Source organism: Solanum verrucosum, unplaced genomic scaffold (genome assembly GCF_900185275.1).
Source record: "Solanum verrucosum unplaced genomic scaffold, falcon-dt-bn FXZP01000016.1, whole genome shotgun sequence".
Taxonomy (NCBI): Eukaryota; Viridiplantae; Streptophyta; class Magnoliopsida; order Solanales; family Solanaceae; genus Solanum; species Solanum verrucosum.
In genome coordinates this window covers 133,214-156,196 of record NW_026020243.1, presented here as the reverse complement: position 1 = coordinate 156,196, position 22,983 = coordinate 133,214, and the positions used below count along the sequence as shown (strand labels likewise).

At 39.9% G+C, this 22,983-nt stretch overlaps 2 protein-coding genes and 1 long non-coding RNA gene across 3 annotated transcripts in view; 1 reads left to right on the top strand and 2 right to left on the bottom strand.

The window, feature by feature from the left end:
• Positions 1 to 22,983, bottom strand: part of LOC125832955 (putative disease resistance RPP13-like protein 1) — a 172,074-nt gene that overhangs the window by 41,893 nt on the left and 107,198 nt on the right. The gene's annotated exons all lie outside the window — the stretch shown is intronic.
• LOC125832956 (putative disease resistance RPP13-like protein 1) overlaps positions 1 to 22,983 on the bottom strand; it is a 72,126-nt gene that overhangs the window by 24,773 nt on the left and 24,370 nt on the right. Inside the window, exon 3 of the mRNA XM_049512125.1 lies at positions 18,415 to 18,434. Coding sequence (XP_049368082.1) covers positions 18,415 to 18,434 — 20 coding nt within the window. The remainder of the gene's footprint in view (positions 1 to 18,414; positions 18,435 to 22,983) is intronic.
• LOC125832979 (uncharacterized) overlaps positions 1 to 22,983 on the top strand; it is a 68,314-nt gene that overhangs the window by 21,332 nt on the left and 23,999 nt on the right. The gene's annotated exons all lie outside the window — the stretch shown is intronic.

Below are 22,983 nucleotides of genomic sequence, written 5' to 3'. Positions count from 1 at the left end.
CTCCCTTTTTTTTCACACTCTTAATCGTGCAATAGAGCTAAGTCATGGAGATCTAATCTAACTCGTGCGTTCTTAGAATCTTTCAACTACCCATCATACTGGAGGTGGTTGAAAAGCAGAGTCAGTTTTTTTGTCGATGAGTTGTTCTTAGCAAGAGTCTTGAGAAAGTCATGAGGATTCAGAGGGGCTTAAGAGAAGCCCAAGAGTAAGTTAAGTGTTCAGTTTCAGAGTAATGCCTTCATATGAATCGTGCATTTGAGATAAAAGTGAGTTGTACTTTCTTCTCTAAGTATTGTTTCAGCTGAGATCCTTACGAGGAGGTATGTTTAGAGCTTGGGTATGATTTTCACCCGAAAGAGTAGCATGAGTTACGAGATCATGAGCAGTAGTAGAGAAAGAGCCTAGAGTTAGAGAGAAAAATATACAGAAGTTTAGTAATTTAAGTAAGGGAGATAGTGATGAGGCAAGCTATGTTATTGTAGTCATGCACCCAATAAGTTATGAATGAGGAGTTGTCCCTTATGGGTAGACTAAGAAGTGATGAGTTGTGAAGATTACATCATAAGAGGAAGAGTGTGTTGTAGCTAGATAGGATTAAGTGATGAAGTGTTATTGTGTAGAAAATGACCAAGTGCGAGTGTTGAAAAAAGAAAGCAGAGTATTCATGAGGTGTTAGATCTACGCTAGGCTTATGATTTTGAGGGAGGTCCCATAACATTCAAGTGGTATAGAATTATTGGGCATTGATGTATAGTGAATGAGTAAATAGTACTCAAGTTGTGAAGGGAAATATGATAGTAAATTGTGAGTATGAATACTAAGAGGTGAGGTTTGACTTTTGGCCATAAGGTCCTAGTGGACGAGAGTTTCTGAATTTGTACCTAGTATTTGTAAGTTAGTGTAGTAAGCGAGCAATCATATTAATATTCGGGTTTAGTCATAAACCTTAAGCTTGAATTTGAGATGAGTGTCTTGACCAAAGAAATGGCAACATGAGAGTGATGATGCTAGTCTTGAGATTTGATCTAGTAGACTTGACATAGAGTAAGTGAGGAATTAAGGTGATTAGTCGCAATAAATATGAGTGGTACAAGTGAGAGACCCTAACCTTTAGATAAGGGCAATGAAGTGTGATTAAGTCACCAGAGTAACAAAAGCGTTAAGAGGTGTACCGAGAGTGTATGTAACCAGAAGAAGTTAAAGGAAACACCTTTGAAAGAGGACTTAGCATCGCTTATAGAGAGTTTGGTAGGCACGAGATAAATTTCTCCCAAGTGTTAGATTAAAAGAAGAGGTAAACAAGTTAAATATGTGGAATAGGTCCATAGCTTTCAAGTGTTAGCTTTAGACCTAAGGGGGAGATGTCAAGATGAGAAATGGAGTCAAGTGTTTTAGATTAAGATGGTAATGAATTCAAAGAGTTTGCGAGATATCTTTTCAGAGGCCATTTTAGAAATGGAGTGGTGTTAAAAAGAGGAGGTTGATGTTCTTATCGTGTTGTGATGGTGGGATAGTTCCATTTAAGTTTTTTTTTTTAACACTGAGGAAGAAAAGGATGAGGTTTTACTATGAGAAATATTCAAATGAGAGCCCTTAGTTGGATCTAAAGGAGTGGTTAGTAAGAGTCCATGGAGTGTTAGAATACTAAGCTTTAATGTGGTGTTAAAGAGTTATAGTCTTGGGATAAGATTCCCTATAGAGAGGTATAGAATCCGAACCTAAGGATTTGGGTTAAGCTTGAATATGGTAAGAGCAGACCATTAGACGCAGACCTTAGTAAGAGTAGACCCTTCCATACCAAGACTAGCCGTCATTCGAGGACGAATGATTCCAAGGGGGAGATATTGTAACACCCCAGAGAATTTTTGAACTAAGACTCGAGCCATCCTTCATGTGGAGTGGGATTTTACCGAGGAATAAAAAATTTCTTGAGTGTTAAGTTAAGGTCCCTAGGTGTAGCACATTGAGTTCCAAGAAGAGTTGAATTGGAAATAGTCATTTTGGAAAGAATCTGGAAAATTTGGCTATGGAAAAAAGGTGAGTTTTTGGTCAACTTTGAGCAGTCGTATCTCCTAGCTCAAAATGATTTAGGCGAATTTCCAGTTATGTCTGGAAAGCCCTTGGAATGATCTTTCCAACGCCGCCGAGTTTGCTTGATTCCGAGTTCGTATGAGTGACTTATGCCCTTTGGAAGTTGGGTTGTTGGCACAGTCGCACAGTCGCACAGTGCAGTTTGTTTAGTCCGAAAATTTTAAGGGTATTTTGGTCTTTTCCCTAATCTTTTCTTTGGGTTATATTGAGGTGTTAGACTAATGTTTGGATCATTTTTGTCCCATTTTAAAGAGTGAGAGTAAGAGTGAGAGTTAGGGCTTGGAAGATAAGAGAGAAAGAAGAGGAAAAGAAGAGGAGAAAGAGAAGAAGAAGCTAAGGATCGTCGTGGATTTTCGTCGGGGGTGATCCCTAATCAGGTATGTGAGTCTTTAGTGTGGGTTTATCCTTTCCCCCCACATACCAAGCTCGTTTTTATGATTTGAGAAGAGATTGGATTTGTTGTTGAAGTTGTTGAAGTTGTTAGTTGTTGTTGATGTTGTTAGTTGTGTTGTTGAAGTTATTGTTGGTTGTGGGACATGATTGGGCTGTGTATTTGAGTTGTGACCTATTGTATATTGAGGGATTTTATGATCCTTAGTGTTGGTTGGTTCATACCCCCACACACCAACTCGTTTTTAATTCCAAGAGAAGATTTATTGGTTGTTGAAGTTGTAGTGGTGTTGTGTTGAAGTTCTTGCTGATTTAGTACAGATTTCTGGCTGTGATTTTTGAGTTGAATCTATTGTATAATAAGGGTCTTTATGATTCTAAGTGTTGCTGCTGAAACCTTGAGGTTGAGAGGGTTTAGAATTGGAAAGAAACAAGGGGAAAAAGTCGGATTTTTGGGGAAAAAGGGGCTGGGCTGTTGCACCTCTCCTAGTGCCAAGGACACCAATCCTTCCCTTTCATTCACCATTTCTTTTTTTATACATGTTCCTAGGTATTATACCTATGTTTCCTAGTTGTTTCCAACACTCCAAGGTACTTCCAAAAGTCAAGTAAAACTACAAGTCAAGTGAAGTTAGTTTCCAAGTCAAGTGAAGTCAAGCTTAGAAGTAAGTAAGTCAAAGCAAGTCTTTAAGGTTTTCCAAGAGTCTTCATTGAGCGTTTTAACTTCATTCTAAGGCTCAAGTTCCAAGTTAAGTATTGAGTTTCAAGTCAAGTCAAAAGTTAAGAGTTTCATGTTAAGTTAAGAGTTTCACATCAAGCCAAGAGTTCAAGTAAAGTAAAGAGTTTAAAGTTGAGTTCTTTTCTCAAAGTTATTAGGGAACTATGTATTCCCAAAGAAGTTTTAAAGAAATGTTTTTACATTTAAACAAGGTTGGAAACTGAGATTTCCAAAAAAGCCTTCGGGCTAGTTTTTGAGTAATTATCTCATATCAGCAGGAAGAAATATGTTTTAAAAACATAAGAGCCAGTACATTTTTGGGAGTAGTATCGAGCACCGAATTGGGGGAGCGTTCAAAGAACCCACAGCCCCCATAGAACCATGTTAGCCACCATGGGTAGAAAAGGATCATACTTTTTAGATGAATCCTTTTCAGATTAGACTAGTGGATCCATTAGGCAGTTCAGGTCTTATACCTTTGGCCGGGTATAAGATGCTCTGGCAGCGTGAGGTCGATCGCTGTATCATCACTATAGCTCTTATGTGATGGTTGTCGGTTAGAGAAACTCCCACAGCAGTTATTGTATTTTTCATACACAGAGATTATTGTATTTTTTATATACATCAGTTCATTGTATTTTTATACACATTTCAGGCTTATTGTATCCTTGTATACACACAGAGTTCATAGCATGTTTTAAGCAATCTTTCTTTATATCGCACTTGTTTTAAATTGCCTTATATTGAAAGAAGTCAGTCAGGTTGAGTTCAGTTATTCAAGAGTTGAGTATCTATCTTGAGTTGAGTATCTATCTTTGAGTTGAGTATATATCTTTGAGTTGAGTATCTGTCTCTGAGTCCAGTATCTATCTTCTGAGTTGAGTAAGTTTGAGTAGTTTTGAGTATTCCTTGAGTTGAGAAAGTTTGAAAAGAGGTAAGTTATTCAATTTATTCCAGTTTTTCTTCTAGCCTATGTTGTTTAGCTTTCCAGCTTACATACTCGTACATTCCACGTACTGAGCCATTTGGCCTGCATCTTTTTATGATGCAGACACAGGTATTCAGGATCATCAACAGGAGATTCGTTGATACATCCGGGAGTTCCAGTTAGCTATGACAAGCCTCTTTGCTTCCGGAGGATTTCATTTACCTTTCAGTTGTATCAGTTGTTAGGAGGTCGTGGGTCTTGTCCCGGCTTCCATCTTTATCAGTTAGAGGCTTCATAGATAGACAATAGAGTTTCAGAAGTCTCTTCATTTATTTTGTTAAATGTTTTGAAGACTAAAGTTGCCTTTTATGGCTAGTTGTATATATATTCTATTATACAGAGTTTTCTTTTGAGTTAAAGATTTATAAAGTTGAGTTTATAAACTCTTATTCAGTTTTAAGCTCTTGTATGCTTAAGTTAGTATTCCTCTTGGAGTCAGCCAGGATGAGGGTTCGCTTGGGGACCAGCAATGGTCTTCGAGTGCCAGCCACGTCCAGGGTGTAGGCTCGGGGCGTGACAAACTTGGTATCAGAGCACAGAGTTCAAGTGTCCTAGGGTGTCTATGAAGCCGTGTCAGTAAGATCTTGTTTATGGTTGTGAGGGCCCCACTTCTATAAATGAGGGACTACAGACATTTAAGAAAAGTCTCCCTTTTTTTTCACACTCTTAATCGTGCAATAGAGCTAAGTCATGGAGATCTAATCTAACTCGTGCGTTCTTAGAATCTTTCAACTACCCATCATACTGGAGGTGGTTGAAAAGCAGAGTCAGTTTTTTTGTCGATGAGTTGTTCTTAGCAAGAGTCTTGAGAAAGTCATGAGGATTCAGAGGGGCTTAAGAGAAGCCCAAGAGTAAGTTAAGTGTTCAGTTTCAGAGTAATGCCTTCATATGAATCGTGCATTTGAGATAAAAGTGAGTTGTACTTTCTTCTCTAAGTATTGTTTCAGCTGAGATCCTTACGAGGAGGTATGTTTAGAGCTTGGGTATGATTTTCACCCGAAAGAGTAGCATGAGTTACGAGATCATGAGCAGTAGTAGAGAAAGAGCCTAGAGTTAGAGAGAAAAATATACAGAAGTTTAGTAATTTAAGTAAGGGAGATAGTGATGAGGCAAGCTATGTTATTGTAGTCATGCACCCAATAAGTTATGAATGAGGAGTTGTCCCTTATGGGTAGACTAAGAAGTGATGAGTTGTGAAGATTACATCATAAGAGGAAGAGTGTGTTGTAGCTAGATAGGATTAAGTGATGAAGTGTTATTGTGTAGAAAATGACCAAGTGCGAGTGTTGAAAAAAGAAAGCAGAGTATTCATGAGGTGTTAGATCTACGCTAGGCTTATGATTTTGAGGGAGGTCCCATAACATTCAAGTGGTATAGAATTATTGGGCATTGATGTATAGTGAATGAGTAAATAGTACTCAAGTTGTGAAGGGAAATATGATAGTAAATTGTGAGTATGAATACTAAGAGGTGAGGTTTGACTTTTGGCCATAAGGTCCTAGTGGACGAGAGTTTCTGAATTTGTACCTAGTATTTGTAAGTTAGTGTAGTAAGCGAGCAATCATATTAATATTCGGGTTTAGTCATAAACCTTAAGCTTGAATTTGAGATGAGTGTCTTGACCAAAGAAATGGCAACATGAGAGTGATGATGCTAGTCTTGAGATTTGATCTAGTAGACTTGACATAGAGTAAGTGAGGAATTAAGGTGATTAGTCGCAATAAATATGAGTGGTACAAGTGAGAGACCCTAACCTTTAGATAAGGGCAATGAAGTGTGATTAAGTCACCAGAGTAACAAAAGCGTTAAGAGGTGTACCGAGAGTGTATGTAACCAGAAGAAGTTAAAGGAAACACCTTTGAAAGAGGACTTAGCATCGCTTATAGAGAGTTTGGTAGGCACGAGATAAATTTCTCCCAAGTGTTAGATTAAAAGAAGAGGTAAACAAGTTAAATATGTGGAATAGGTCCATAGCTTTCAAGTGTTAGCTTTAGACCTAAGGGGGAGATGTCAAGATGAGAAATGGAGTCAAGTGTTTTAGATTAAGATGGTAATGAATTCAAAGAGTTTGCGAGATATCTTTTCAGAGGCCATTTTAGAAATGGAGTGGTGTTAAAAAGAGGAGGTTGATGTTCTTATCGTGTTGTGATGGTGGGATAGTTCCATTTAAGTTTTTTTTTTTAACACTGAGGAAGAAAAGGATGAGGTTTTACTATGAGAAATATTCAAATGAGAGCCCTTAGTTGGATCTAAAGGAGTGGTTAGTAAGAGTCCATGGAGTGTTAGAATACTAAGCTTTAATGTGGTGTTAAAGAGTTATAGTCTTGGGATAAGATTCCCTATAGAGAGGTATAGAATCCGAACCTAAGGATTTGGGTTAAGCTTGAATATGGTAAGAGCAGACCATTAGACGCAGACCTTAGTAAGAGTAGACCCTTCCATACCAAGACTAGCCGTCATTCGAGGACGAATGATTCCAAGGGGGAGATATTGTAACACCCCAGAGAATTTTTGAACTAAGACTCGAGCCATCCTTCATGTGGAGTGGGATTTTACCGAGGAATAAAAAATTTCTTGAGTGTTAAGTTAAGGTCCCTAGGTGTAGCACATTGAGTTCCAAGAAGAGTTGAATTGGAAATAGTCATTTTGGAAAGAATCTGGAAAATTTGGCTATGGAAAAAAGGTGAGTTTTTGGTCAACTTTGAGCAGTCGTATCTCCTAGCTCAAAATGATTTAGGCGAATTTCCAGTTATGTCTGGAAAGCCCTTGGAATGATCTTTCCAACGCCGCCGAGTTTGCTTGATTCCGAGTTCGTATGAGTGACTTATGCCCTTTGGAAGTTGGGTTGTTGGCACAGTCGCACAGTCGCACAGTGCAGTTTGTTTAGTCCGAAAATTTTAAGGGTATTTTGGTCTTTTCCCTAATCTTTTCTTTGGGTTATATTGAGGTGTTAGACTAATGTTTGGATCATTTTTGTCCCATTTTAAAGAGTGAGAGTAAGAGTGAGAGTTAGGGCTTGGAAGATAAGAGAGAAAGAAGAGGAAAAGAAGAGGAGAAAGAGAAGAAGAAGCTAAGGATCGTCGTGGATTTTCGTCGGGGGTGATCCCTAATCAGGTATGTGAGTCTTTAGTGTGGGTTTATCCTTTCCCCCCACATACCAAGCTCGTTTTTATGATTTGAGAAGAGATTGGATTTGTTGTTGAAGTTGTTGAAGTTGTTAGTTGTTGTTGATGTTGTTAGTTGTGTTGTTGAAGTTATTGTTGGTTGTGGGACATGATTGGGCTGTGTATTTGAGTTGTGACCTATTGTATATTGAGGGATTTTATGATCCTTAGTGTTGGTTGGTTCATACCCCCACACACCAACTCGTTTTTAATTCCAAGAGAAGATTTATTGGTTGTTGAAGTTGTAGTGGTGTTGTGTTGAAGTTCTTGCTGATTTAGTACAGATTTCTGGCTGTGATTTTTGAGTTGAATCTATTGTATAATAAGGGTCTTTATGATTCTAAGTGTTGCTGCTGAAACCTTGAGGTTGAGAGGGTTTAGAATTGGAAAGAAACAAGGGGAAAAAGTCGGATTTTTGGGGAAAAAGGGGCTGGGCTGTTGCACCTCTCCTAGTGCCAAGGACACCAATCCTTCCCTTTCATTCACCATTTCTTTTTTTATACATGTTCCTAGGTATTATACCTATGTTTCCTAGTTGTTTCCAACACTCCAAGGTACTTCCAAAAGTCAAGTAAAACTACAAGTCAAGTGAAGTTAGTTTCCAAGTCAAGTGAAGTCAAGCTTAGAAGTAAGTAAGTCAAAGCAAGTCTTTAAGGTTTTCCAAGAGTCTTCATTGAGCGTTTTAACTTCATTCTAAGGCTCAAGTTCCAAGTTAAGTATTGAGTTTCAAGTCAAGTCAAAAGTTAAGAGTTTCATGTTAAGTTAAGAGTTTCACATCAAGCCAAGAGTTCAAGTAAAGTAAAGAGTTTAAAGTTGAGTTCTTTTCTCAAAGTTATTAGGGAACTATGTATTCCCAAAGAAGTTTTAAAGAAATGTTTTTACATTTAAACAAGGTTGGAAACTGAGATTTCCAAAAAAGCCTTCGGGCTAGTTTTTGAGTAATTATCTCATATCAGCAGGAAGAAATATGTTTTAAAAACATAAGAGCCAGTACATTTTTGGGAGTAGTATCGAGCACCGAATTGGGGGAGCGTTCAAAGAACCCACAGCCCCCATAGAACCATGTTAGCCACCATGGGTAGAAAAGGATCATACTTTTTAGATGAATCCTTTTCAGATTAGACTAGTGGATCCATTAGGCAGTTCAGGTCTTATACCTTTGGCCGGGTATAAGATGCTCTGGCAGCGTGAGGTCGATCGCTGTATCATCACTATAGCTCTTATGTGATGGTTGTCGGTTAGAGAAACTCCCACAGCAGTTATTGTATTTTTCATACACAGAGATTATTGTATTTTTTATATACATCAGTTCATTGTATTTTTATACACATTTCAGGATTATTGTATCCTTGTATACACACAGAGTTCATAACATGTTTTAAGCAATCTTTCTTTATATCGCACTTGTTTTAAATTGCCTTATATTGAAAGAAGTCAGTCAGGTTGAGTTCAGTTATTCAAGAGTTGAGTATCTATCTTGAGTTAAGTATCTATCTTTGAGTTGAGTATATATCTTTGAGTTGAGTATCTGTCTCTGAGTCCAGTATCTATCTTCTGAGTTGAGTAAGTTTGAGTAGTTTTGAGTATTCCTTGAGTTGAGAAAGTTTGAAAAGAGGTAAGTTATTCAATTTATTCCAGTTTTTCTTCTAGCCTATGTTGTTTAGCTTTCCAGCTTACATACTCGTACATTCCACGTACTGAGCCATTTGGCCTGCATCTTTTTATGATGCAGACACAGGTATTCAGGATCATCAACAGGAGATTCGTTGATACATCCGGGAGTTCCAGTTAGCTATGACAAGCCTCTTTGCTTCCGGAGGATTTCATTTACCTTTCAGTTGTATCAGTTGTTAGGAGGTCGTGGGTCTTGTCCCGGCTTCCATCTTTATCAGTTAGAGGCTTCATAGATAGACAATAGAGTTTCAGAAGTCTCTTCATTTATTTTGTTAAATGTTTTGAAGACTAAAGTTGCCTTTTATGGCTAGTTGTATATATATTCTATTATACAGAGTTTTCTTTTGAGTTAAAGATTTATAAAGTTGAGTTTATAAACTCTTATTCAGTTTTAAGCTCTTGTATGCTTAAGTTAGTATTCCTCTTGGAGTCAGCCAGGATGAGGGTTCGCTTGGGGACCAGCAATGGTCTTCGAGTGCCGGCCACGTCCAGGGTGTAGGCTCGGGGCGTGACAATAGGCTTTTGACATAAAATTCTCTTTGAAGCGGCTTACACTTCACACTCACATAGGTGATTTCTAACCGTGTCATCTCGTAGATACACTATTTGGTTAAATCTGCCAAACTTAGCAAATCATTAAAAACTTTAAGTTTTATTAACTCATTAACAAGATTTAAAGTCTTAACCTTGTTCCTGAACATTGTCTTCATCATCAGAATGGATTGAGTTGATTGACAATGTTGAACCGTCAGTCACAACTTTGTTTTTCTCCTTGAATTTAGCTCTTGGGATCTCAAGTCTACTAGATAGAGTTACCGCCATGCTGACTTGTCCTAAGCCGTAAACCCATTCCCTTAGATGATCTTTCAACTGCCTCTCTCACTAGGCCTTTCATCAGTGGATCTGACACATTATCGCTTGACTTCACATAGTCAATTGTGATAATTCTACTAGATAGCAGTTGTCTTATGGTGTTATGTCTCCGCCGTATATGACGAGACTTCCCGTTGTACATAACGCTCCCTGCCCTACCTAGTGCTGCTTGACTATCACAATGTATGCAAATAGGTCCTATAGGTTTGGGCCAGAATGGAATATACTCTAAGAAATTTCGGAGCCATTCAACTTCTTCACCAGCCTTATCTAAAGCAATAAATTCAGATTCCATTATGGAGCGAGCGATATATGTCTGTCTGGACAATTTCCAAGAGACTGGTCCTCCACCAAGTGTAATCACATAACCATTTGTAGATTTACTTCATTTGACCCAGTGATCCAATTTGCATCACTATATCCTTCAATCACAGCAAGGTATTTATTATAATGCAAAACATAGTGTTGTGTATGTTTTAGATACCCCAACACACGTTTCATTGCCATCCAGTGAGTTTGATTCGGATTACTAGTGAACCGACTCAGTTTGCTAATAGCACATGCTATATCTGGTCACGTACAATTCATAATAAACATCAAACTTCCCAACACTCTGGCATATTCCAATTGAGAGTCACTTTCACCTACATTTTTTTGAAATGTATAGCTTAAATCAATTGGAGTTTTGACAACATTAAAATTCAAGTACTTGAACTTATCCAATACTCTTTAAATATAATGAGATTGAGATAATGCTAGTCCCTGGGGAGTTTTGAGAATCCTGATCCCTAAGATCAAATCAACAATTCCTAAGTCCTTCATATCGAACATGTTGGACAACATGTGCTTAGTAGCATTTATATCGTCAATATCTTTTCTCATTATTAACATGTCATTAACATACAAACAAACAATGACTTCATGATTCAGAATGTTTTTAATGTAAACAGACTTATCACATTTGTTAATCTTGAATCCAAATTTAGCATGCCATTGTTTGGGTGCTTGCTTGAGCCCATAAAACGACTTCACAAGTTTGCACACTTTCTCTTCTTTACCAGGAACCACAAACCCTTCAGGTTGTTCCATATAAATTTCTTCCTCCAACTCTCCATCTAAGAAGGCTGTCTTTACATCTATTTGGTAGATTTTAAGATCATGCACTGCCGCTAGTGCTATTAACATCCTAATTGATGTTATCCTTGTTACTGGAGAGTATGTATCAAAGTAGTCCAGGCCTTCCTTTTGTCTGTATCCTTTGACTACAAGTCTTGCCTTATATTTGTCAATAGTCCCATCGGCTTATATTTTCCTTTTAAAGATCCACTTTGATCCTAAAGGTTTATTTACTGGAGGAAGATCAGCTAATTTCCAAGTATGATTACTTAAAAATTGATTCGATCTCACTATTGACTGCTTCTTTCCAATAGATTGACTCAGATGAAGACATAGTTTCTTTAAATGTTGGAGGCTCATTTTCAAGCAAGAATTCCACAAAATCTGGTCCGAAAGAAGTGGATTTCCATTGGCGATTACTACGCTTAGGATTCTCATTAGGTAGTGTATTTTCCGTTGATTCTTCCCATGGTCGTTTAGGTCTTTCACTTGTCGACTCACATTCAGTTTTATACAGATAAATGTGTTCAAAGAACTCAGCGTTATCAGACTCTATTACCGTATTCACATGAATTTCATGATTATCAGATTTGTGAACCAAAAACCGACAGGCCTTACTGTTTACAACATAATCAATAAATACACAATCAACTGTTTTGGGTCCAATTTTCACCCTCTTGGGTAAAGGAACCTCTACTTTGGCTAGACACCCCCACACTTTATAATATTTCAAGTTGGGTTTCTTTCCTTTGCACAACTCATATGGAATCGATTGTGTTTTGCTATAGGGTACCTTATTGAGTATCTTGTTAGTCGTAAGGATTGCTTCCCCCATAGATTTTTTGGTGAACCAGAACTAATTATCAAGGCATTCATCATTTTCTTTAATGTTATATTCTTCCGTTTAGCCAAACCATTTGACTGTGGTGTATAGGGTGCAGTAGTTTGATGGATAATACCATATTCCAAACATATCTCAGCAAAGGAGATTCATATTCTCCACTCTATCACTCAGAATCATTTTTATCTTTAGATTCAATTAATTTTCCACTTCATTTTTGTATTGCTTAAATGCATCAATTGTTTCATCCTTACTATTAAGCAAATGTACATAACAAAATTGAGTGCAATCGTCAATAAAAGTTATAAAATACTTTTTCCCACCATGAGATGGTGTCGACTTCATATTGCATATATCTATGTGAATTAAGTCTAAAGGTTTTGAATTCTTGTCAACAGACTTGTAAGGATGTTTAACAAACTTACTTTCCACACAAATTTTGCATTTCGATTTATCGCATTTGAAATCAGGCAATACTTGTAAAGTAATCAATTTTCGTAAGGCTTTGTAATTTACATGTCCTAAACGGGCATGCCATAAATCATTTGACTCCAATAAGTAAACAAAAACATAATTCTAACACTGTCAACAACGATTACATTCAGTTTAAAGAGGCCCTCATTGAGGTAGCCCTTTCCTAAGAACATCTCATTCTTACTTATTACAGCTCTGTCACTAACTATGACACACTTAAATTCGTTCTTAACGAGCAGGGCAACAAAAACTAAATGCTTCCTAATAGTAGTAACGTGCAGAACGTTGTTCAGAGTCAACACCTTGCCGGATGTCATCTTCAACATAACTTTCTCAGTTCCTGCAATCCTTGTTGTTGTTGTGTTCCCCATGAACAAATCTTCATCGAACTCAGCAGGAGTGTACGTTGCAAAGGCTTTTTTCGCAGAGAAAATATGTTGAGTGACATCTGAGTCGAGAAACCACTCCTTGGGATTTTCAACTAAGTTGCACTCTGAGATCATTGCACATAGGTTATCTACATCTTCCATCTCTTCCACGATGTTTGCTTGACTTTTGCCTTTGTCTTTGTCCTTTCTTGGAGCACGACAGTCAGAAGACTTTTGACCAGCTTTACCACAGTTGTAACAGTTGCCTTTGAATTTCTTCTTGGCCTGTTCTGACTTCTGTCTGTTAGACTTTGTCACGACCCGATTTCCCAAGTCATGATGGCACCTACTATAACCCACCAGCAGGTAAGTCAACCCGTAACCCGAAACAACAAGTAATGGGTGTGAGGGTAGAAACTAAACAAGAATAGGCAAATAACAATATAAATAGGTAGAAGCAAACCAAAACATATATACAAATAAAGATCCCTCCCAGAACCTGGAAGTCACTAGTACAAAGCTATTACAAAATGAGTACAAGTCCCAAAAGTGGACAACATAGATTGGACTGTCTCGGAAGGTAAAAGACAAGTCTATATATATACAGATGGAAACTGAAATAGAACAAAACACCGTGTGCTCACTCCCGTCTCCGAATCAGTCTGCTCCAAGCTCGATCAACGCTGGCTACTAGTGTCCGGACCTGCATCACGAAACAGATGCAGAGCGTAGCATGAGTACCAAAACAACAGGTACCTAGTAGTCATCATAGGCCGGCTGAACTTGAAAAGTAAAGGCAGTATGAAAAGAAGGAATAATACAAATCGAAGTCAAGAACGAAAATCTAACTAACAATGGAATGCACACGAGTGTAGAAAGAACTAACTGAAGCAATCTATAAACTAACTACACCTAACTGGACCCCCATAAGCCCAGAAGGTACACTCGTGCGCAAGTTAAATAAAAACCCGAACGGACCCCCATAAGCTCGACGAGTACACAGAATAACTATAACTAAAGAGAATTGCATATGAGAACCCAAGAACGGAGAACACGAAACAGAACCTCAATCCCAATTAGTAAAATCTGACAGTACGAAGGCCGGACCTTGAACTGGATGCTCACCAGAAGTACCCAAGTAACCAATCACAAGTATCAAGTATTTGAGGCCGAAACTCTAACCGGATGCTCTATATAAGTATTTGGGCAATAGAGGCCGGAACTCTAACCGGATGCTCTATATAAGTATTTGGGCAATAGAGGCTGGAACTCTAACCGGATGCTCTATATAAGTATCTGGGCAATAGAGGCCGGAAATCTAACCGGATGCTCTATATAAGTATCTGGGCAATAGAGGCCGGAACTCTAACCGGATGCTCTATAAAGGTCCCAACGTAGCTGCTGAAAGAGTCCCAATCGATCTATTCTCATAAATATCCGTGGATCGCCGTCCACACCTAGCCAATCAATGTAAGTCCTTGGAACCGAATCGAAAATCAAATTCAAATCGCGAAGTAGAACTAGTGTCGCCGACGTAACTCTTGAAGCTGTAACATCGGGGAAATAAGGATAACTATTATCGGAGCAAACGTATCACCTAGCTAAGGCCCAAACTATCAGGTTCAAGTCTGCTACACCAGTCTACAGGGATCTAAGCCGGCCGAGCGGCGTCGGGGCAAAACTAAGGCATATCGGATCTGAATCATGTATCTCTAAGGCAAGCCCTAGTCAAACCTAAACTAAGGCCCAAATGCTTTAACAAATAGTCATCAAGCATGTAACACCCCGTATTCGAAACAGACAAAAATGCAGATTTTGAGAAGTTGTAGGTGCAACTTACGATCACCATCCACGGACCGTAGGTCAGATCACGGCCCGTGCTGGTGGTCCGTGGTTCACCACTGCAACCCCTCCCCAGCCAGCTCAGAAAAAAATTGGCTAAGTCTCGACTCACGGACAGACCCACGGTCCGTAGATCAGACCACGGTCCGTGGTCTGTGTTCGTGGATCGAGACATCCCCTACCCAGCCTCTGACACAAACTACGGTCGACCAGCACGGACCGTCAATCGATCCACGGTCCGTAGGTCTGACCGTAGATGAAGGTCAACAGCCAGTTAGGTGAAAATTATTAATGGGTCAACTTCAGATGGTCATAAATCTTAGGAAAAAATGAATTATGTGTCCCATGACCTATGGTTTGATAGATAATTGAATTATTTTTCCAACGCCACCAAGTTTGGTAAATTCCGACCTCCGAGTAAAAAGCTATGCTTATTTTAGTGAAGCCCTGTTGGGCAGACTCGACCTACGGACCCCATCGACGGACCGTCGATTGATTGACGGACCGTCAGTCCATTCCGTCAGTCACTCTGACAGCAGTTAATTCAGGGGTCTTTTGGTCTTTTCCTTTTTCCTTTAACCCCTAAGATACGTCATTTAGATCCTAAATCATGAGATTTTAATCAGTTTAAGCCTAGAAACATAACTAGAACTTACCTTGGTCAAAATCATTAATCAAACTTAGAAAATTAGAAGCAAGAGAGGAGAAAAAGGTTAAGAACCCTAGTTCAAGAACGCAACGAGGTTTCTTCAGTTCCAGCCCCGAAATCGAAAGATTTCTCTGTGGAATTCGTCATTAGGTCCCTAGAATTCAGTCAGATTCTTGATTCCATGATTATGAACTGACCTAGGGTTTCTAGAATTTCAACAGATCATCATGAATTAGTTATTTAAATGTTCCAAATCAGATTATCATGTTATTGCTCAGTTTATCGCATGAATTTCAGAACCCTAGCTATGTATTTCTTTAGTTCTTGAATTACACATGCTAGGTCAGATATTTCAGTATTCAGTTTTACATGCCTCAGTTTATGAATGCATTATTATCAGATTAATTGTTGCATTCTCAGTTTGCATGTTCAGTTTTGAGCTATCCAGTATTTACAGAAATTCAGTCATAACCAGTTAACTACTTAATTCATTGGGAGTAGCACAATACCGAGTTGGACTAGGGTTCAGCGTACCTATATAGTCCTAGAACTACGAGCCACGTAGGTGTAAGTCCCTTCTGTGGGCAACATCAGTTTAGTGATCACGCTAGCATGCCTCTATACCTCTGGCAGGGTATATTGGGTCCTCTCGATGGGGCGTATACATCGGACTCCACATTTAGCTCATGTGGTTTTATGTCGGTTATTAGTAGTTCCCACAGTTCAGTCAGACTCTATTGCATTGACCATATTTCAGTACAGTCAGTACTGAGTCTCAACATGTTATAAATTTGGTCATTGCATCAGTTAGCTCAGTATTCAGTATTTTCAGTATCTATATCATGTCCAGATTATATCATTGCTTATTGCTTTGTTCAGTTATATGTTATTTCAGCTTTACTCTATCATGCATGCTCAGTACCCTTCAGGTACTGACGCATACGTGCGCTACATCTTCTCGTGATGTAGGTTCAGGTTTTCAGCATCCAGATCACGCTTAGATCGGTTCCCGATCTCCAGTTCAGCAGAATCAATGGTGAGTCCTCATTCTCTGAGGAAAATAGTCATGAGTTTCTTTTCAGTATTTTAGTCCTTTAGTTTCAGTTTTGCTAGACTTAGCTGGGGCTTGTCCCAACATTTCTAGTCAGTTAGAGGCTATTTTCAGACATAGTTAGATTCAGCTTAGTATTTGAGTTTGATATTTCTTTTGTATTAAACTCTCAGATTTGATATATTCAGTTATAGTATATGGGTATTCCCCATCTTTTTAGATTTAATTAAGTATTAGCTTCCACAATAGTTTATTATCTTTAATATGCTCATAATCATGCCAGTAGGGTTAGCTTGGGATCACTCGTGGTTCTAGGTCTCGTGTCCGCGTCTCGGGGGTAGCTCGGGGCGTGGCAAACTTGGTATCAGAGCATTAGGTTTAAGTGTCCTAGGATGTCTGAAAAGCCGCATTATGTAGAGTCCTTTTCATGGATGTGTAGTGCGCACCACATCTAATGAGGGGGAGGCTACAAAGTGTTTAGGAAATCTTCATTTTCTTGTTACTCTTATCGTGCGTAAGGTATGATCTAAATTCCTTTCTAACTCGACGTTCTACATTTCAGTGATCATGCCTCCTCGTAGAGCCTACGTTAGGAATGCGAATGCCAAGAATGCAAACGCAGCTCCTTCAGTTCCTGATTAGGAAGTCTCAAATGCTGAATTCAGGAATGCCATTCAAATGTTGGCTCAGAGTGTCGCTAACCAGAACAATCAATGGGTTCAAGCTCATGTGAATGCAAATGGTGGATTAACAGCAGCAAGGGTCCGTGACTTTGTTAGGATGAATCCGCCTGAGTTCTTAGGATTGCAGATTGGTGAAGATCCCCAGAATTTCTTAGATGAGATCAAGAAGATCTTTGAAGTGATGCAGGTCACTGGGAATGATCGGGTTGAGTTGGCATCTTACCAGCTGAAAGATGTGGCTCATATCTGGTACACTCAGTGGAAGGAGAACAGGGGTACAGATGATGCTCCTATTTCTTGAGATTGTTTCAGCGAAACCTTTTTGGACAGGTTTTTCCCTATAGAGTTGAGAGAAGCAAGGGCCCAGGAATTTATGAACTTAAGGCAGGGTAACATGACTGTCCAAGAGTATGGGCTCAAGTTTAACCAACTCTCCAGGTATGCTCCTCACATGGTTGTTGATTCCAGGGCACAGATGAATAAGTTTATGTATGGAGTGTCAGACTTAGTGAAAACAGAGTGCAGGAATGCTATGTTGTTGGGAGACATGAACATCTCTAGGCTCATAACTCATGCTCAGCAGGTTGAGGGTGATAAGCTTAGGGAACAAGCTAAGGAGGCTAAGAAAGCAAGAACAGGTAACTACGAGTATTCCCAACAGAAATCGGGTGGTGGAAATCGCTCGCAGTTTCAGCAGAAGTCTTCGACTCCAGCCCTTTCATCAGCTAGTGTTCCATCCCCCAGGTTCCGTAATGATCAGAAAGGTAGGGCGTCAGGCTCTAAGTCTTAAGGTAGTGTTTCAGGCACCAAAACCTAGCCAACTTGCTCGCAGTGTAGTAAGAACCATCCGGGCGAGTGCCTTGCAGGTAAGGAAGGATGTTTTGGGTGTGGTCAGTCTGGTCATAGATTGAAGGATTGTCCTTATAGACATGATCAAGGAGGAAATAATGGTAGAGCTCAGTCTACAACTTCAGCAGCACCAGCAGGTTGCCTGACTCAGCAGGGTAACTCTTCTGGTACTGGTGGCAGACAACGCCAAAACAGGCTATATACTCTTCAGGCTCGTCACGATCAGGAAGGTTCTCCTGATGTAGTCACTGGTACGTTACGAGTCTTTGATCTTGATGTTTATGCTTTATTAGATCCAGGGGCTAGTCTTTCTTTTGTAACTCCATACATAGAAGTCCAATTCAATGTTAGCCCAGAAATTCTCTCAGAACCTTTCTCAGTCTCTACTCCAGTCGGTGACCCAGTTATAGCTAGACGGGTATACATAAATTACCCTGTCACAGTCTCTCAGAAAGTCACCTCAGCAGATCTTGTAGAGTTAGAAATGGTAGACTTCGATGTCATTCTAGGCATGGATTGGTTACATTCATGTTATGCCTCAGTTGATTGTAGAACTAGGATTGTTCATTTTCAGTTTCCAGACGAACCAATCCTAGAATGGAAGGGTAGTAGCTTAGCGCCTATGGGTCGATTCATTTCTTACCTTAAGGCCAGAAAGATGATCTCTAAGGGTTATCTCTATCATCTAGTTAGGGTTAAGGATTTTAGTTCCGAATCCCCAACTCTTGAGTCAGTTCCTATAGTCAGTGAGTTTCCAGAAGATCTTCCCGGAGTTCCTCCCGAAAGGGAAATCGACTTTGGAATAGATCTCATTCCAGATACCCAGCCTATCTCTATCCCTCCTTATAGAATGGCTCCAGCTGAGCTTAAGGAATTGAAAGAGCAGTTGAAAGACGTTCTAGATAAGGGCTTCATCAGACCTAGTATTTCGCCATGGGGTGCACCAGTGTTGTTCGTGAAGAAGAAAGATGGTTCTCTCAGAATGTGTATTGACTATAGGCAGTTGAACAAAGTCACAATCAAGAATAAGTATCCTATCCCCAGGATTGATGACTTGTTCGACCAACTTCAGGGTGCTAGTCATTTCTCAAAGATAGACCTTAGATCAGGTTATCATCAGCTTAGAGTCAGAGATAGTGACATTCCAAAGACAGCCTTCAGAACTCGATATGGTCATTATGAATTTGTAGTCATGTCATTTGGACTAACCAATGCTCCTGCAGCTTTCATGGATTTGATGAACAGAGTGTTCAAGCAGTACTTGGACTTGTTCGTTATCGTCTTTATTGATGATATCCTCATTTACTCTAGGAATGAGGAAGAACATGCAAGTCATTTGAGAGTTGTTCTGTAAACTCTTAAAGATCACCAGTTATTTGCAAAGTTTAACAAGTGTGAGTTTTGGTTACGATCAGTTGCCTTCCTTGGGCATATTGTGTCTAGTGAAGGAATTTGAGTAGATTCCCAGAAGATAGAAGCAGTGAAACAATGGCCCAGACCTACCTCTGCTACAGATATCAGAAGTTTCTTAGGTCTAGCGGGCTATTACAGACGATTTGTGGAAGGATTTTCATCCATAGCCTCTCCATTGACTAAGTTAACTCATAAAAAGGTTAAGTTCCATTGGTCAGATGATTGTGAGAAAAGCTTTGCAGAACTGAAAACTAGGTTGACTACAACTCCTGTCTTGACTCTACCAGAGGGTTCAGATGGTTATGTGATCTATTGTGATGCATCCAGAGTCGGCCTAGGTTGTGTGTTGATGCAGCGAGGTAAGGTTATAGCTTATGCTTCTAGACAACTTAAGGTACATGAGAAGAATTATCCAACTCATGACCTCGAGCTTGTAGCAGTGGTGTTTGCACTCAAGATTTGGAGACACTACTTGTATGGTGTTCATGTAGATGTGTTCACAGACCATAAGAGCCTTCAGTATGTATTCACCCAGAAATAGTTGAATCTTCGCCAGAGAAGGTGGCTTGAGTTCCTCAAAGATTATGATATGAGTGTGCATTACCATCCGGGTAAGGCAAATGTAGTAGCAGATGCCCTTAGCAGACTATCTATGAGTAGTGTAGCACATGTTGAGGAAGAAAGAAGAGAGCTAGCAAAGGATGTTCATAGACTTGCTCGCCTAGGAGTTCGTCTTATAAGCATATCAGATGGTGGTGTAACGGTTCAGAATGGGGCAGAATCTTCTTTGGTAGTATAGGTTAAGGAAAAGCAAGATAGTGATCCAATCTTGCTTGAACTTAAGGGTGCAGTCCACAATTAGAGAGTGGGGGTTTTCTCCCAAGGGGGAGATGGTGTACTTCGCTATCAAGGCAGATTGTGTGTTCCTGGTGTGGGTGAATTGAGACAACATATTCTCACAGAAGCCCACAATTCCAGATATTCTATTCATCCAGGCGCCACTAAGATGTACCGTGATATGCGGGAAGTCTATTGGTGGAATGGTATGAAAAGAGATATAGCAGACTTTGTGGCTAAGTGCCCCAATTGCCAACAAGTCAAGGTAGAACATCAGAAACCAGGAGGTATGACTCAAGAGATTGACATTCCTACTTGGAAGTGGGAAGTGATCAACATGGACTTTATCACAGGTTTACCTCGTACTCGCAGGCAACATGACTCTATTTGGGTGATTGTTGATAGGGTTACTAAGTCTTCTCGCTTTTTGGCGGTCAAGACTACAGATTCGGCGGAGGATTACGCCAAGCTTTACATTAATGAGATTGTGAGGTTGCATGGAGTTCCTTTGTCTATCATCTCAGATAGAGGTCCTCAGTTTACATCTCATTTCTGGAAGTCATTTCAGAAAGGTCTTGGTACTCAGGTTAATCTTAGCACAACATTTCATCCGCAGACAGATGGTCAGGCAGAGCGTACCATTCAGACCTTAGAGGACATGTTGAGAGCTTGTGTGATCGACTTCAAGGGTAGTTGGGATGATCACCTTCCTCTGACTGAGTTCGCCTACAACAATAGTTACCATTCCAGCATTCAGATGGCCCCTTATGAGGCATTGTATGGGTGTAGATGTAGATCTCCAGTTGGTTGGTTTGAAGTAGGTGAAGCAGCCTTGATAGGACGAGATTCAGTCCTTGATGCTATGGAGAAAGTGCAACTCATTAGAAATAGACTCAAGACTGCTTAGAGTCGCCAGAAGTCTTATGCAGATGTGAGAAGAAGGGAACTAGAGTTCCAAGTTGATGATTGGGTTTTCTTGAAAGTGTCACCTATGAAAGGGGTAATGAGATTTGGCAAGAAAGGGAAGCTCAATCCCAGATATGTAGGCCCTTAACGGATCTTGAAAAGGATTGGTAAAGTGGCTTATGAGTTAGAGTTGCCAGCAGACTTAGCAGCAGTGCATCCAGTCTTTCACATTTCTCTTTTGAAGAAGTGTGTGGGTGATCCAGCATCCATAGTGCCATTAGAGAGTGTGGCCGTGAAAGATAGCCTTTCTTATGAGGATGTACCAGTTGAGATTCTCGATCGTCAGGTTAGAAGGTTGAGAAATAAAGAAGTCGCTTCAGTCAAGGTTTTGTGGAGGAGTCAGTCCGTAGAGGGAGCTACTTGGGAAGCAGAAGCAGCCATGAAGTCCAAGTATCCTCACCTCTTTCCTTCCGATTCCATTCCAGCTTGAGGTAATAGTTCCTCTTCAGTTTTTCAGTCATCCATGCATAAATTTAGTCTTAGAATCATGTTCCTTCAGTTGTACTTGCATTTTCAGCGTATTTATATGTTCATGGAACTCAGTTCAGTCAGAAATTCAGTTCTCAGTGTTCAGTGGTAGGGATTGCTGCCCTCTCCCTCCATTTCAGCTAGTTTAGTCTTCATTCGAGGATGAATGGTCCCATGGGGGAGATAATGTAACACCTCGTATTCGAAACAGACAAAAATGCAGATTTTGAGAAGTTGCAGGTGCAACTTATGATCACCATCCACGGACCGTAGGTCAGACCACGGCCCGTGCTGGTGGTCTGTGGTTCACTACTGCAACCCCTCCCCAGCCTGCTCAGAAAAAAATTGGCTAAGTCTCGACTCACGGACAGACCCACGGTCCGTGGTTTGTGTTCGTGGATCGAGACTTCTCCTACCCAGCCTCTGACACAAACTACGGTTGACCAACACAGACCGTCAATCGATCCACAGTCCGTAGGTCTGACCGTAGATGAAGGTCAACAGCCAGTTAGGTGAAAATTATTGATGGATCAACTTCAGATGGTCATAAATCTTAGGACAAAATGAATTATGTGTCCCATTACCTATGGTTAGATAGATAATTGAATTATATTTCCAACACCACCGAGTTTGCTAAATTCCGACCTCCGAGTAAAAAGTTATGCTCATTTTAGTGAAGCCCTGTCGGGCAGACTCGACCTACGGACCCCATCGACGGACCGTCGATTGATTGACGGACCGTCAATCCATTCCGTCAGTCACTTCGACAACAGTTAATTCAGGGGTCTTTTGGTCTTTTTCTTTTTCGTTTAACCCCTAAGATACGTCGTTTAGATCCTAAATCATGAGATTTTAGTCAGTTTATGCCTAGAAACATAACTAGAACTTACCTTAGTCAAAATCATTAATTAAACTTAGAAAATTAGAAGCAAGAGAGGAGAAAAAGGTCAAGAACCCTAGTTCAAGAACGCAGCGAGGTTTCTTCAGTTCCAGCCCCGAAATCGAAAGATTTCTCCGTGGAATTCGTCACCAGGTATGTGGGATTTCACTAGTGGGTTCCTTTCGCCCATTAGGTCCCTAGAATTCAGTCAGATTCTTGATTCCATGATTATGAACTGACCTAGGGTTTCTAGAATTTCAACAGATCATCATGAATTAGTTATTTAAATGTTCCAAATCAGATTATCATGTTATTGCTCAGTTTATCGCATGAATTTCAGAACCCTAGCTATGTATTTCTTTAGTTCTTGAATTACACATGCTAGGTCAGATTTTTACATGCCTCAGTTTATGAATGCATCATTATCAGATTAATTGTTGCATTCTCAGTTTGCATGTTCAGTTTCGAGCTATCCAGTATATACAAATATTCAGTCATAACCAGTTAACTACTTAATTCATTGGGAGTAGCAGAATACCGAGTTGGACTAGGGTTCAGCGTACCCATATAGTCCCAGAACTACGAGCCACGTAGGTGTAAGTCCCCTCTGTGGGCAACATCAGTTTAGTGATCACGCTAGCATGCCTC